The sequence below is a fragment of the Idiotropiscis lumnitzeri genome, chromosome 7, assembly GCF_059441095.1.
Source record: "Idiotropiscis lumnitzeri isolate Australia: NSW breed Sydney's pygmy pipehorse chromosome 7, RoL_Ilum_1.0, whole genome shotgun sequence".
NCBI classification, from domain to species: Eukaryota; Metazoa; Chordata; class Actinopteri; order Syngnathiformes; family Syngnathidae; genus Idiotropiscis; species Idiotropiscis lumnitzeri.
This window is the reverse complement of record NC_142397.1, coordinates 12,204,866-12,219,894: the sequence shown is the minus strand read 5'-3', so window position 1 is coordinate 12,219,894 and position 15,029 is coordinate 12,204,866. Positions and strand designations below refer to the sequence as shown.

General features: G+C 41.4%; 1 protein-coding gene across 1 annotated transcript; it reads left to right on the top strand.

Annotated features, from left to right (window-relative positions):
* The first annotated feature begins 3,028 nt into the window (after positions 1-3,028).
* slitrk3a (SLIT and NTRK-like family, member 3a) lies at positions 3,029-9,991 on the top strand. Its single transcript, XM_088301062.1, has 3 exons — positions 3,029-3,871; positions 4,303-4,389; positions 5,957-9,991. Exon 3 carries the CDS (start codon positions 6,015-6,017, stop codon positions 8,724-8,726), a length of 2,712 nt encoding a protein of 903 aa, XP_088157188.1. The 5' UTR covers positions 3,029-3,871; positions 4,303-4,389; positions 5,957-6,014; the 3' UTR covers positions 8,727-9,991.
* Positions 9,992-15,029: the final 5,038 nt, after the last annotated feature.

Here is a 15,029-nt window from a genome sequence, read left to right as displayed (position 1 = left end):
TGGCGGCTTGATAACAAGAAGCGGAAAACTTTTAATGGAGACCATTAGGAGTTTAAATGGAAGTGATAGTCTTTAGTCCATGTCCTCTAGCCGTTTCTATTATTACTCCACAACAATGCAAGTATTGCAGCTACCAGTAATTTTGTTCTGTTTTAAGATGTTCCATTTTTTGTGCATTATACAGAAGAACAAGATCTCCTTTTTTTTCATTTTTTTTTTTACATCTGGCAATATTTAATTTCCTACAGAAAATGTAAACACATCTATGGATTGATGTTTAGGTACTTTCTCAAACTAGAGTTCTACTGTTTTCTTATTTACAGACATGTGTCTATTAACTTGGATGAGAACACACACTTGCTTAGTGTAGAAAATTCGTAATCTTAACTGTTTTATTTTTGGTTGTTGTTTTTGCATGTGACTCTATACTGTAGATAAGTATGCTGTAGGCTGAGGCCTGGTGAGGGAGGGAGCACCAAGCACGTCAGAGACAGCACTCCGCAAACATTAACAACTACCTAAACCTGACTAATAAATAAAATGATGGCCACACTGAACAAAGGAACACAAACTCACTAGAGACTTGTTGGTCCGACAATCAAACAAATATAATCGTTGGTATTCAAATCCCCTCTTGCTTGTAGATCTTAGTTGACATTTGACCGTGCAACATCTCATGTTCAGCTTTCATCCAATTTTGTTGTTTTTAATGTATATTGGTCCCCACGGTGACTGAGATGCGCCTTCACATTTCTGCCCTGAAAAGTTCAATGAGCACCTGTTTTGTTCAAGTTGGCACTTAGTATTTCACACATAACACACTCAATAGCGAGTTAGGGTGACTATGCCTACTAGAGAAAAAAAAAGGATAAAACCCTCAAAGATTTACATTCCAACGCTTCCATGAGGTCAAATGTTTGCTGGAGTGAGTGAAAGAATGGGATCAGTTTTTTTAAATAGTTGTACTCTGTGGAATCCATGTTTCAAGCTGCAGTGTAGAATGCAATGAAATCGGAGCGGTGTGCCGGCCAATAATTCTTCAGTCCTTCAGTGGTGCCCGCTGAGGATCAAAGTGGAATCAAAAGACAAGACAACTATGCTTTCTTGTCAGAACCCAATCAGGCAATTAATTTTCATCATAATGTCATCACAAAATGGTTGTGACAGTCCAAGCGCTTCATTTTGTTTTCTTGCACTCATTAGTCAATTTCAGACAAATCCTCTCAAACTTTTTCGTCAAGGCTCTACCAGATAACATTTTCATCTTTTTATTTCTACCACTTATCCCTTTCAATGTCACCTGAGCTGGACCCTATCTAGAGACAGTGTACACGTTGGACGGGTCAAGAGTCATTCATAGAGCACATTTTGATAATCAACAGTTCACACAGGCAGATCCAGAGATCTTGAATCTTCAATGAACCTAACATGCAGCGTTCAGCACAGAGAAACGCTACCAACTTTTGACCATATGGCTGACATCCTACACAATTTAACCCCAATGTTGTCCAGCCGCATGTCTCCATTCACGAAGCTGAATGTTAAAAGTTATTTTCTCTTTTTAATTCTACTTAACTTTACATTTGGCCTTTTCAACTGATACTGATCATTGTCCATTTTCCCCTAATGGCTCCCAAAATCATAAAATCCCACAGTCCGTATTATTAGCTCTAATGTTTAGGTCACAAGTTCTTCATTGTGACAAATGTCGACCTACAGTATGCACAGCATGTTCTCTGTGTTGAGTGAATGCTTTTGAGTGACCCCATGTCAATTTGTGTGACATTAGCTGTCGCACTGAAGGATTGAACGATGGCTTTTCATAAAGAAGAATGTCAGTTTTTGTCGACCGGCAGCTGCTCACAAATGCCTTTCTCACATATCACAACCACTGCCAGTCTTCTCGAGTGAGCTGAAGGGAACCATCAAACCAGCTGGTTGTTGCCCAAAAATACATTGGATGTTTGACCTCAATGATCATAAAATGTTATGCTCTTTTCCATTTAAAGACTTCAGAGATTCACCCATCTCTAGGCGACAATGAAGCTTCTTACTTTTTTTCAACCTCCTCAGACGAAAACACTTGGTAAAAAAAAGACAAAAAAGAGAGTTACAACATGGTTGTTTTAGGTGCCGATTTACTGATAAGGTGGAAAATAAGAGGGACAGCAGTGACATGAAAGAACGTAAACCGGGAAGCATTAACAATGACAGCAACAGATGTGGAGAGGCAAGATATTCCACATCAATGGGCATGTTTGAGAGAATCGTCTGATATTGTTGCAACAGAATCATGTGTGACGAATGCATGATGTCTTGTGCCAGGCTAAAAAGCCTCCAGCTTCTGGTGCTAAAAAAAATATCTATCTAGTCTGAAAGAACACATCAACAGGTAATGTGTTTTTTTAGACGTTATCATCGGCTAAATTATCATATTCTCTCTATGAACCTGAATTTTGCAAATGTAGCCAGTATTTTTAATAAATAATAAAAGAGGCAGACTAGTTTGAGTGCAGTGTAACTTTCGTATTTTGTTGTGCCAAGTTTTCAAAATTGATATTGACAATGGAACTTAATTTAATTTTTACTTAAATGCATCACAGTCTGTTTTATTTATTTATTTTTAACTTTTACTTTTTTGTAAATAAGTTGAATCATTACAGGGTCTTTTTTTCTTTTAGAGTATTTGTACTTTCACCTTAGTACAAATGTGAGTACTTTAGCCTCCGCTATCTGCAATCAAAGGGATACTCGATGCCACGTTTGTCTTTGCAGAGCTGGTAGAGGTGACGTTGTTTCAGCTCAGTTTGTGCTTTGGCTCGCGTTGCTCCTGCTGCCAAAGAATGGACGCGTGTTGCCCGCTGCAGGCGAGACGCGGGAAGGCATGCAGATCGAGGGAGGAGAATAAAACGCACCAAGTGCGATCACGCCTCTCTCTTCTTGCTTTAAATAGTCGTGGCCACCCGCTGTCGTCACCATAGAAGCGATGGGCGAATTTAGATGGAGTGCCAACTATACGGAATACCCACTCTCAAGAGTTAAATAAATAGAACAATGTCTCATTCCACTTCCAGTGGCATCCACAGGTCTGCCGGTCTTACCCACACTTTACAACGTATTACGATTTATTTATTTATTTATTTATTTCTAAAACGTCTCCTTCTCACGCAAGAATCCAAACGGTTCTTTCCCCCTCCTCCTCCTCTCTTTCACTCTCTATCTCTCTTCTCTGCGTCTCTCACCCTTTCCCTCCCTCCACCTCCACCTCCCCGGCTGGCTCAGTCCCTCCTCATCACTCCTGTGACGCACGACAGCAGGCATTTTTTGGACGCGTGGAAAAGAAAGCGAGGCAGCTTGCGGGGGGCAAATGAAACTAAATAAAAGCAGCTGAGCAATTTCATCTACATTCCTGCCACTTATTGCTCCAACCGAAACGAGGACGCGGTCCAGAGGAGAGAATTGTCACCCGGCTGCGCAGTCGTCGTGCGCGCTCACCCGGGAGGCGGCGGCGGCGGCGGAGGAGGAAGAGGAGGAGGAAGAAGAAGAAGAAGCGGGACAGGCTGGAGTCGAGGACTTGCATTTTAAGCACACACAGGAGAGTGGGAAGAAGAAGGGGAGAGTGTCAGAGTCACCGGAGAGCGAGGGAGAGATTTCACATTCCTCTCACGTCTTCATCTCTCCTCTTCCTCCTCTCCTTTAGCCTCAGCCACGAGGAGAGGGTAAGGAGAAAGAGAACAGGAGATGGGGAAGGAAGGGAGAGAAAACTAACAGCATTCAAAGTATTGCTCCCCTGTTTTATTTGTTTTTGTTTTTTTGTTTTATTGTTGGGATTATTTCTCCCAATGCTTCCCAGCTGCAGCACAAACCTACGGTGAGTTGACAGATCTTTTGCAGTAAGACACTACCTTTACAATGTGTGTGTACTTGTGAATTTTTGCATGCATCAATGTCAACTTTAACCTCTGACATGATTGTGGAATAGTCGTGTTCTTTTCAGCACATCCGCCACGGCCAAATGTTGCTGCATTATGCTTGGCATCCCTTTTCACGAGCGCGGAGCTCTCTGCTAGATTGAACTCAGTCGTTTCAGCGAAAGAGAGCATTTGGCAGGACTAATTCAAATACCTTTTGTTACGTTCTAGTATAAAGTATTCAGAATTTTTGACTGAAGTGTAGCTCCGTTTGACTTTGAATCAGTGCCACATTCTCATGAAGTCGTCTCTCTGTGCTTCCATATCTGCATCGTCCATGCGCTCTCGAACGATTTCCTCACCTGCACTTGGTGCTGTTTCACTCCCGCAGCCCGGCATCGGACAGTGAACAGGACGCTGCGGGCCACAACAGAACACGCCGAAGGAGGATGAAGAAGTGGGAATCCCTCTAAACTAAGTATGTATTCCCATTTGATACAACGCATATGACTTCAAATTAAGCAAGAAATTGTGTTTTATCTCATAAACAAACAAATCTGCGCTAAAGAAATATTTAGTATGGATATCGAGGAATCCTGAGAAAACGCACAATGAAGAGAGGAAGAAAACAGTTAATTTTGGAGCAAGGCCACAGAATTGGATGACTTTTATTTTATTGTTATTTTTGTGAGTGAGTCTTTTCCGGGGGAATACGTTCCTACAATTTTTCTCTCTCTGTTAATGTCTTCCTTTCACTTGAAAAAAGAATCAGAACCACGGACAGAGGATTTGCTCCGCCAAAGTCCTCTCTGGATTTTTCAGGACCCACATTTGGACGGACAGTGCTCACTCTCTGCGCGCGTGTCAGTCAGTGAACGGAACATCACGTTTGTGTGATTTTTAAAATAAAGTGCCTAGGACGACAGAAAAAAAACGCATTTTACGTTATTATCAAATCGCCAGTACTTAAAAATAAAAATGCCTTCCCCCTCCTATATCTTATCATTTTGTATCCTAAAACGTGGTTCTTACTTCAAACGTAGCTAAAGCCCTTCTGAGAATTCACATTTCTCGATTGAACAACAGACAAATGCCGCCAATAAGGGCAGAGAAAAACGCGCGCGTGGTTGTGTGTGAAAGCGTGTTCTAGGAGCGCTCGTGTGTTCGTGTGTTGGATTGTGTAATTTTTTTCTTTTTTTACAGACAAAAAAGGATTGTATTTTTGCCTAAAATTGTTTTAATTTAATTTCACTTTCAGTTTTGAGTGAGATCATAAAGGCTGAAACCACTTATGTTTTATATATATATATATATATATATATATATATATATATATATATATATATATATATAGTATATAATTTTCTTTTTAGTTTTGTCATAATTTTATTCCTACATTTTGTATGTTTTTCTAATTTCTTAGATACAGTAGCTTGCAGTAGCTAGACCAATCATGGACTGTCATATATTTAAGGATTTATAAAAAAAAAAAGGTGAATATTGAAGTTAATTCAGTACCCTTGGCGCCATCGTAGCTTCCCCCCCACTCCTCTCATTACTTAAGAAGAAGGTGACGAGTCTCCTGTTATGTAATAAATAGACCAGGGGGACGGTGTCTCCTCTTGCTGCTAACCTCACCCACCTGCTGTTGCCATTGTTTATTCATAGCGATAAGCATCCCTGAGGTGATTTATTGCGACCTTAGAATCATATCTGCTGTATTATAAATGGACCTGGGTCTGCTCGGTGATGCTAACTCTACGACAGATTTGTTTCTCTTGCATGGATATCGCACCACCGAACCAAGTGTACTCGGCCAATTTAGTTTGAAATACCCAGCAAGATCTCAAGTAGTCTCTAGTGTTATCATTTGCTGTTGTTCATTTCCAAGCACTTTTCTATCCCATCGAAACTAATGAAGCCGTATTCTGGCCACGTCTTTCACCTTGAACTTTATTTTACTAGATTTGTTTGTGCATGTATGTGTGTGTGTGTTGTTTCATTCTCTCCCCCATTTCATTCTCCCTTTTTATCTCATGTTGCAGTGCTGTGAAGTGGCTCTCTTCCTGGAGCCCAGACTTCACCCACCTGGTGTCAGCGAGGATGCTGTGGGTTACCTTGCTGAGCACCATAGCCTTGGGATGGACCACCCCGATCCCATTACTAGAGGACTCGGAGGAGATCGATGAGCCGTGCTTCGAGCCCTGCTACTGCGAGGTCAAAGAGGGCATCTTCCACGTGCACTGTGACAGCAAAGGATTTACAAATGTGAGCCAGATTGCTCAGATATGGAGCCGGCCTTTCAAACTCAACCTGCAGAGAAACTCCATGAGGAAGCTCTACTTTAACAGCTTCCTCCATCTCAACAATGCCATATCTATCAATCTCGGTAATAACGCCTTGCAAGATATACACGCTGGAGCATTCAATGGCTTGGGAATACTCAAACGGCTTTTCCTACATGAGAACAAACTAGAGATATTCCGGAATGACACATTCCTCGGACTGGAGAGTTTAGAGTATCTCCAGGCAGACTACAATGTTATCAAAAGGATTGAAAGTGGTGCATTCAGGCACCTACACAAATTGAGAGTGCTTATACTAAATGACAATCTGATTCCTGTGCTCCCCAATTATCTCTTCCGGTCTGTTTCACTCACACATTTGGACCTTAGGGGGAACAGACTAAAGACGTTGCCCTATAAGGGGACACTGGAATACGTTGGGCGGAGTTTGATGGAAATTCAGCTGGAAGAGAACCCTTGGAACTGTGTGTGTGAGATTGTCCAACTAAAGACTTGGTTGGAGCGGATTCCCTATACCGCTCTGGTCGGCGAGATAACATGTGAGTACCCATTCCATTTACATGGGAAAGACTTGCGGGAAATCAAGCGGAGTGAGCTTTGTCCTTTGCTCTCCGATTCCGAAATTGAGGCCAAACTGGGAATTCCACGCATCCCATTCAACAACGACAACACGTGGCCAACCAAACCTTCCTCCATGCTCTCTTCCTTTCACAACACAGCGTCCTCCGCAATAAAGCCCACTAAACGACCTCGGCCCACAAAGAACCCTCCGACACCTCGTAGCATTTACCCGGGCATCAACCAGCCCCCAATTGCCGGCTATCAGACAAGACCTCCAATCCCAATAATATGTCCTGCAGGGTGCATTTGCAACCTTCACATCAATGACTTGGGCCTAACGGTGAACTGTAAGGAGAAAGGCTTTCACAACATCTCTGACCTTCTGCCAAGGCCTCTCAACGCCAAGAAATTATATCTCAGTGGGAATCTAATACAGAAAATCTACCGTTCTGATTTCTGGAACTTCTCAAGTTTGGATTTACTGCATTTAGGCAACAACCGGATATCTTATGTGCAGGAGGGCGCTTTCATCAACCTGCCAAACTTAAAAAGTTTATATTTGAATGGCAATGACATTGAAAGGCTCACCCCCGGGATGTTTCGAGGACTTCAGATGTTGAGTCTCCTCTATTTCGAGTATAACGTTATACGTGAGATACAGCCTAACTCCTTCTCCCTAATGCCGAATCTGCAGCTGGTTTTTCTCAATGACAATTTGCTGCGCTCCCTCCCCGATGATGTCTTTGCTGGCACCAACCTCGCTCGCCTCAACCTTCGCAACAACTACTTCCTTGCCCTGCCTGTGCGTGGAGTCCTGGAGCATCTGACCTCTATTGTCCAGATTGATCTTCATCAGAACCCCTGGGAGTGCTCCTGCGATATCATCCCTCTCAAACAATGGCTGGAAAAGCTCTCCTCTGTTATTGTGGTTGGAGATGTCATCTGCAAGACGCCAGATTTTGCCTTTGGGAAGGATTTGCGTTCACTAGAGGTCGAAGTCCTTTGTCCGGAACTTAGGTATTCCTCAGGCCCGTTGCCAGCTCAGCCTGGTGGGGATGACCTCACCACCGGGAGTACGGGAATGGGGGAGGCAGGTGGTAGAGACGCAGTTCCGCTGTCAGTCCTCATCCTCAGCCTCCTCATCCTCTTCATCTCTGCTGTGTTTGTAGCAGCCGGGCTGTTCGCCTTTGTTCTCCGTCGGCGGAAGAAACTGCCCTTCAGGAAGCGGTCAGAGGTGGATCTGACAGGGATCCAGATGCAGTGCAGGATTTTTGAAGATGCGCCTAGGCAGAGTAGCGCCGTCAGTACAAGCACACTGGAGAAGCCAACCTCCAGCTTGCACACTCACACTCATCCCAGTCACACACATTCCCATGGCCATGTTTATGATTACATCCCCCACCCTGTGACTCAGATGTGTAACAACCCCATCTATAAGCCCCGGGAGGGTGAGATAGCAGCGACATCAGATGAAGACAGAGGGCACTTTTCAGCCAAGAAAGACAATGGCAGCAGCAGCAGTAGCAGCAGCAACTATAGAACCTTGTTAGAGAAAGAAAGAGAGTGGAGCCTGGCTGTCTCCAACTCTCAACTCAACACCATCGTCGCTGTCAACCACACCACAGCCGACTTTGCAGGGCTTCATGAGAACGGTGGGCTCTGCCCTACAGTCATTGACAGTCAAAGGCCCACACCGACCGTCGGTTTTGTGGACTGCCTTTACGGTACTGCCCCCAAATTAAAGGACATGCACGTGGCACATGCTCACCCACCTGGCATGCAGTACCCAGATTTGCAACAGGATGCTCGGCTGAAGGAGACTTTGCTTTTCACGGCGGGGAAGGGATGCTACCCCGAACCGTCCCAAAGCGATTACCTGGAGTTAAGGGCCAAACTTCAAACCAAGCCGGATTACCTCGAAGTGCTGGAAAAATCGTATCGGTTTTAACATTTGTAGCCCAGAGGAGAAAGGCATGACATGGTCTCTTTGTTATCCTAAAGATACAACCACCTAAAACCAATATTAAGTCAATCCGGACAAGGCAGCATGATATGAAATAAAATATATGACAGTGCCGCCCAAATCACTATGGAGGAGAGGCTGTTCTCAGATATTTCAATCAAGTGCCTTTTTTTTCAGAGTAGCCAGCAATGTCAGCATCTGTTATTTTTATAATATAAATATATCTACTAGCTGAGAAGAGCGCATTAGAGGAGTAAGAGAGGCACTGGGGAATAAAAAAAAATACACCACAATCCTGAAATCCAATGAAATCCTTTGTTTATGGAATTCCCATGACGCACGGGAGCAGGACGTCTCCCAGAATTGGAAGGTTATTCTCTGCCTCTTCTACCCCTCACTAGGCTGTACAAAGACCCGGAGGCCGTGCACATTAAGGCTATGGGAAATCATTGAAAGAAGGATAAAACAAATATGAATATGAACTGCAGTTTGCTGCATGCACTCGCTGCAGTGCAGGAAAATGAGGGGTGGGGGGTTGCAATTCATCACATTGTGAACAAAGATACTGCAACGCATTTACAGTTCAGTGTTCTATTTAATTTTTATATCTTATGGCTATGGTTGTTACTATTAATTAGGACTTCTGTCTATATCAGGGTGCTTCTCCTAAAGGATGCGCCAATGACGCACGGATGGTACATTTGTGAATATTATTATCAGATGGCGCTCAAGGTTTTCTGGATATTTCCATGCACTTTGTTATACCCCCACTCTCCACGCAATTGCCTCTGGATCCTGCCCCCGCCCTCGCCTCATCATCACCCACTAACAGCTTTGTAGGATGCACTTTTAATGTTTTCTCTCTCACACAAAGATTTGAAGAAAAATGTGCATATATTTATTCTGTAATTTCAGTGAAGACTTTAATTGTAAAGGTAATGTTAAATCAATGTACAGTGATTATGCGTCTGGTATAGCCTTCTTAATAAAAAGAAACTCTTCAAACAGATGTCAGGAGGCTTGATGTCACGTAAAAGTGTGTTGGGTAATACTGAAGACTGTGTGATTGTTCAAGAGCCATGTCAAAGTTGTGACATCACTGGTGGAAGTAGAATCCTTGAACTAGATTTTGATTCAGGAGAATTTAGTAGATACTTGTGCAAAAAAGTAAGCATCAGTTTACATTTTGATCAACACAAGGTGTCAATGCACCTGCACAAGCATTATATTAAAAACACATTCTCAAGAAAGCTTGTGTTTTATACCTAATATTGTGTTACATTTTGCACAAAATTCTACTAAATGCAGAACTAGATAAGGAAATAATTTATTTCATATTTTATTATTGATCAGACGTTTATTTCAGCACTACACACAACTATGTACCATGATGGGAACACAACACAGTGAAGTGCCATTATGTATTAGTCAAACTATATGAATATAAATACGTGTGTCATTTACCAATCTTAATTTTTCAAATAGGTGTATATGGTGTAAGCAGCTACTGAACTAGTGAGATGAGTGATAAGAAGCTACTATATGCGCCTAACTGTAGTGATGGGAAAATGAAGCTTCAAGATGCTTCATGAGACACTTGCTGTTTATTTAGCCCTCAAGATGGCTTCTCTTTTCAACATAGGGCTAAAAGCACACTGACTTGCCTTTTATTAAACCCATTCTTTAAACCAACAGCGCCATCTAGAGAAGTCAAAAGATAAAACAACTGGCTCATGAAGCATCGTGAAGCTTCAGTTTCCCATCACTACCTAACTGCGCTAATGCCCCCGAAGTAGTAGTTTTGTTTGAGTCCACTGGAGGGCGACACAAACGTGTCACGCTTCTTTGAGTCAATTTCATTCAGTAATAGAATAATGTACAAATTTTGTTTATCTTCTTGTTATTTCAATTTATAATAAACACTTAACCCAGGGAGCGAATTCTTGCTACTGGCCTGTGGGTAGCATTTTTAATGTTTTCTATTTCTTCTGTTTATTTTCTATTTAGTATGGTCCTGCAGCATTAAAAATGGCAGAATAAACAAGGTGGAGCTGCTTCAAAATGTGAGGTAACTGAAGGGGCTGCTTTGTATATTAGGTGTCGGATTGTTGAAACTGTAATGGAAATGTCTAACAAGGAAAAATCAAAGAAACACACGTGCACACTAGCTAAAATAATTTCACAGGGTGCACTCTAAACTTTGGGAAAGATAAGAGACTAACATTTTTCTTCTTCACAGAAATGTGTTCTTTTGCAGGAGGAATATAACTTGCATTTTACTTGCACATAAACACACTAATGTGACTTTGCTCCACACCAAAACAAGATTGTTTTGCAACTTCATCGTTCCATAAAATGGAACCCCAAGTAATGTTTCTCCATTAGGCTTGAAGGACATTTGCTCGACTACAATATGAAGCTAGTATAAAACAGTTCCATCTCACATTACAATTTTAACAGTAAAGCAACTGATTTATGCTGCTTATGATCTTTTACAGGGACGCACCCAACCGCATGCGGCCTCGCCTTTCCATGACTATCAGTCAGCAATTTCACTCTGCACTCACTTTGATTAAAACCATCATGCATCAGTTAACCCCAACCTTCACCGTCAGCCTCCCATGAATAAATAAATAAATAAATATGATTTCACTGAAGGTGAGCAAGTTGCTAGTTTCTATACACCTTGGCAACCTTCCATCCTCCATCACATGATCCCAACACACTCTCTACTGTTTTGGCCCACTGTGGTGGTTTTATCCCAATAAATCCTCTTGTTATCCTGCATTAATATCTCCAAGGGATTTCATACTTTGCTGGTATCATAGATAATGGCAACCAGTGGGATTCATTTAAGACTGCCTGATAGTTTTTGCTGTGTGAAATGTAAAAATAAATTGTTAGAATTATCCCCTGTGCTGTCAGAGTTGTTTGAATTTTGCAAGGAAGCTAACCATGCCTTTGGATATTTCTCATGGGGTCTGTGTGTCGACAAGACTTCAGAATGGTAAATGAAGAAAGTGTATCGGCATGTGGGTGAGTGTGTGATACTCGCTTCTCATCTATTGATTTGATTGCGTGTTTCTATCAACCTAGTTAAACTTAGGGTTTCCAACATGCCGAGTGGCGGAAAAGGGAAGGACAAAGTACATAGGGTGTCAAAAATGAAAAGGAGATGCTACTATAATCAATTTATAGGGATTAGGGTTTGGGAATTTTAGTTTTTACATTTCTTTGTCATCCTCAAATGTGCATTGAAGTGATTTTTACTTTTTTGCAGTCAGTAATTGTAACAGTTGTCACTTACGCTTAAGTTGATTTTTACTTGTGTGTGTGTGAGTGGGGGTGGGGGGGGGTGAATGTGCTTGTTTGTGTGTGCATGCGTGTACATCTTCCTTACTTGCGGTTTTGTCTTTTTATCCTAAAACTGTAGCTTCCGTTGTCTGCTTTGTTCTTGTTGTCTGCAATAATGTGAATTTTGTAATGATATTTTTGTGTGTGTGTGTGCGTGTGTGTGTTCTTCTCCTGTGGCAATCAACTGTTTTTTTTTGTTCCCTGTGCAGACAGATTGTTTGGGGGTCGCTGCTGTATATCCTGATTTGATACATTTTGATTCACTTTGAACTAAATACAGACGTATGCTGCCACAAAAATAGCCTTCCTGCATAATAATTCTACCTTGTTATATTGAATTCCAGGCTTGATATGCTGTGGTGTGGTCATTTTGTCTTTGTGATCAACTCATCTGTTTTTACAACAGAATATCATAAAATGCAGAAGAGCATGCAAATAGCATAAAATGACTCACAGTAATAAAAAATAGCTGCGGTAGTGTTTCGCGTGATATTAAATGAGAGATTATGAGAGAATGTTCTCGAGGTTTTTGCATCCATTGGTGTCATACAATATGCAAAGTGACCTTTTCGATGTTGATACTTGTGTGAGTGTGTGACAAAGTTATGTTTGTCCTTTATCAGCATTATCTGATGCATATTGGTTGGTGATGATTGTATCCCACCAGAGGCATACCGGGGATATTCTGCATTCATATTCTTCTGTCGGTCTGTCCGTTGTTGATGTTTTGACATGTGCCACAGATATATTCGAATTTTCTTAATTGTTCAAATGTTGTGTATTTTTTCTATGCATGATTCAATTGTGCTTGTGGGCATAAAGCTATGGCCAGTCAGGTCATATAAGAAGAAAGTGATGCAAAGTTCAATGTGGTTATGTCGAAAATGTAGAGAATTAGTTGATGTATGCAAGATACAACGGGCATACACAGTATGTCTTTTTCAAAATGCCGGCAGAGATTGAAATATTGAAGGGAAGCATTGCAAATGTCCTCAGATTGAGGCACTGATTGATGAGAGGGTAAACACACAAGCAGTTTAGAGAAGAGTGAGAGAACGTTGAGTCATTCATGAAAGGATTGCAACGGATGTACCCCTTGGAGAAAGTGATGATTTTCTGCTCTTTTGTCAATGAAAAAAGCGGTTATCATCCAATTAAGTAAAGCAAGAGTCCAAAGCTGAGGGGAATGTCAAGCAGGCAGCGAGAAAAAGCTGTGACCACTTAAAAAAAAATATTTACATTGCATTGCATAGCATTGCATGCGTGTTTGTTGGTGAGATATGTGATATGCCGTTGGGGAAACAGGGAATTATCTCCAGTTTGCTGAAGAAGCCAATCTGTCTGACCGTAATGCTGAATTTGCAATTTAGTGCAGGTGGTGCATACAAATATGCCAAATCCTCTTTTTGAGTATGCGTGCATCTGTGTGTGTGTGTGAGTGTGAGTGAGTGTGTTACCTCTATGAATGTGTCTCATTGGGTTTATTAGAAGTTTGACTGATTATTCTATGAGCTCAACAAAGTTTCTTTGAAACATTTTCACAATCGCAGTACTAAATAAATTCACAGGCAGAACTATCCTGTTCACTTCATTCAGGTGTGGTGGGGGTGAAAGACATCTTAAAAAGGCCTCAAGGAGTTGCCCACCCCTGGCCGAAAGGAATGCTCAGCCGGCCCATATGCAATCGGAAAACATCTTCAGCTGAAGTAAAAGAACCATAATGACCTTCTAAGTTGGAGCAAAGAGAGCGAGAAAATGCTGTCGTGCTGTGAAGTGGTTTTGTTTGTCGAACGATTTGACTCCATGGAGATTTTGGCCTTTTGCTTATTGAAAATGCAGCAAGTTTTGGGACGGTTAAAAAAAAAAAAAAGTTACATTTGTACAGAAAGTAGCTTTCTTCACTCTTGTTGATGTAAGGATGCAAAGTGAAACGTTATAACTGATATCAGAAAATCAGGAGAGGATCATTTATGTGACTTAAATACGCAGCATAATATTCCTCGCAAGAGTTGTGAATAGCCCATATAAGTCTTTGTTCCGCAGTAGGAGGCCTACTTTACACTACAGAATGGCCTGTTTTGAATTTCTTACCGCAGCACATTTTTAATTAGCATATTTTCTTCATGCAGCTTTTGCAAATGAGGTGACACTTGACAACAAATGCCGTCTTACATATTTTCTATCCATTTTATTTCTTTCCATCATTCACATGGAGGGAGATTATTGAACCCTTAAATAATGATTTTTATTCTATTTGTATTTATTGCACAACTGTAAAAACCTCCAGGAACATTGCCAGACTAGTTTAAACTTGATAAATAGATAACATTGTGTGTGTGCGTGTGCATTGAGCTTTTCTAAAAATAATAATAATAATAATAATGATAAAAAAAAGTGTTGTCAGTGTTTAGCGTGTTTTAGAAAATAAATGACTCTTACATAAGGAAAGCAAGTTTAAAATGTTGCCATTTAATGCAGAATGTTACCATCTTAAAAGTAACTTCTTTAAACGAAACTAAAACCAATTGAGAACCTGTTCTTCCTCATACTGTTTTCACTGACATCCTTTCATAGAGCAAAATTAGGTATGTGTGCTCCGCTGGAACATCACATTTGCCATAGGTGTGAATACAGATTGTTTCACTATATCAGCTATGCAACTGGCTGGCAATTGGTTCATGGCGAACCCTGCCTCTCACCTATTGTCAGCTGGAGAGCTCCAGACCCAGATTCCCCTTGACCCTGCGCAGGGTAATAAACGCTAGAAAATAATGGATGCATGTAATGAAGGGGAGCAGAGGTGATGAATGAAAACTGGTGAGCAAAGAAATTGGAGGTTAAAAGGATGCTGAGTGATCAATACAAACAAGTTGGAAACACACCGATGTTTCAAATACACTTAACAGAATACAATATACTGAAGCAAAGCATAGG

Bases quoted from the DNA above. Each gene is read 5' to 3' on its own strand.
- slitrk3a (XM_088301062.1), top strand. From the start codon at position 6,015: ATGCTGTGGGTTACCTTGCTGAGCACCATAGCCTTGGGATGGACCACC.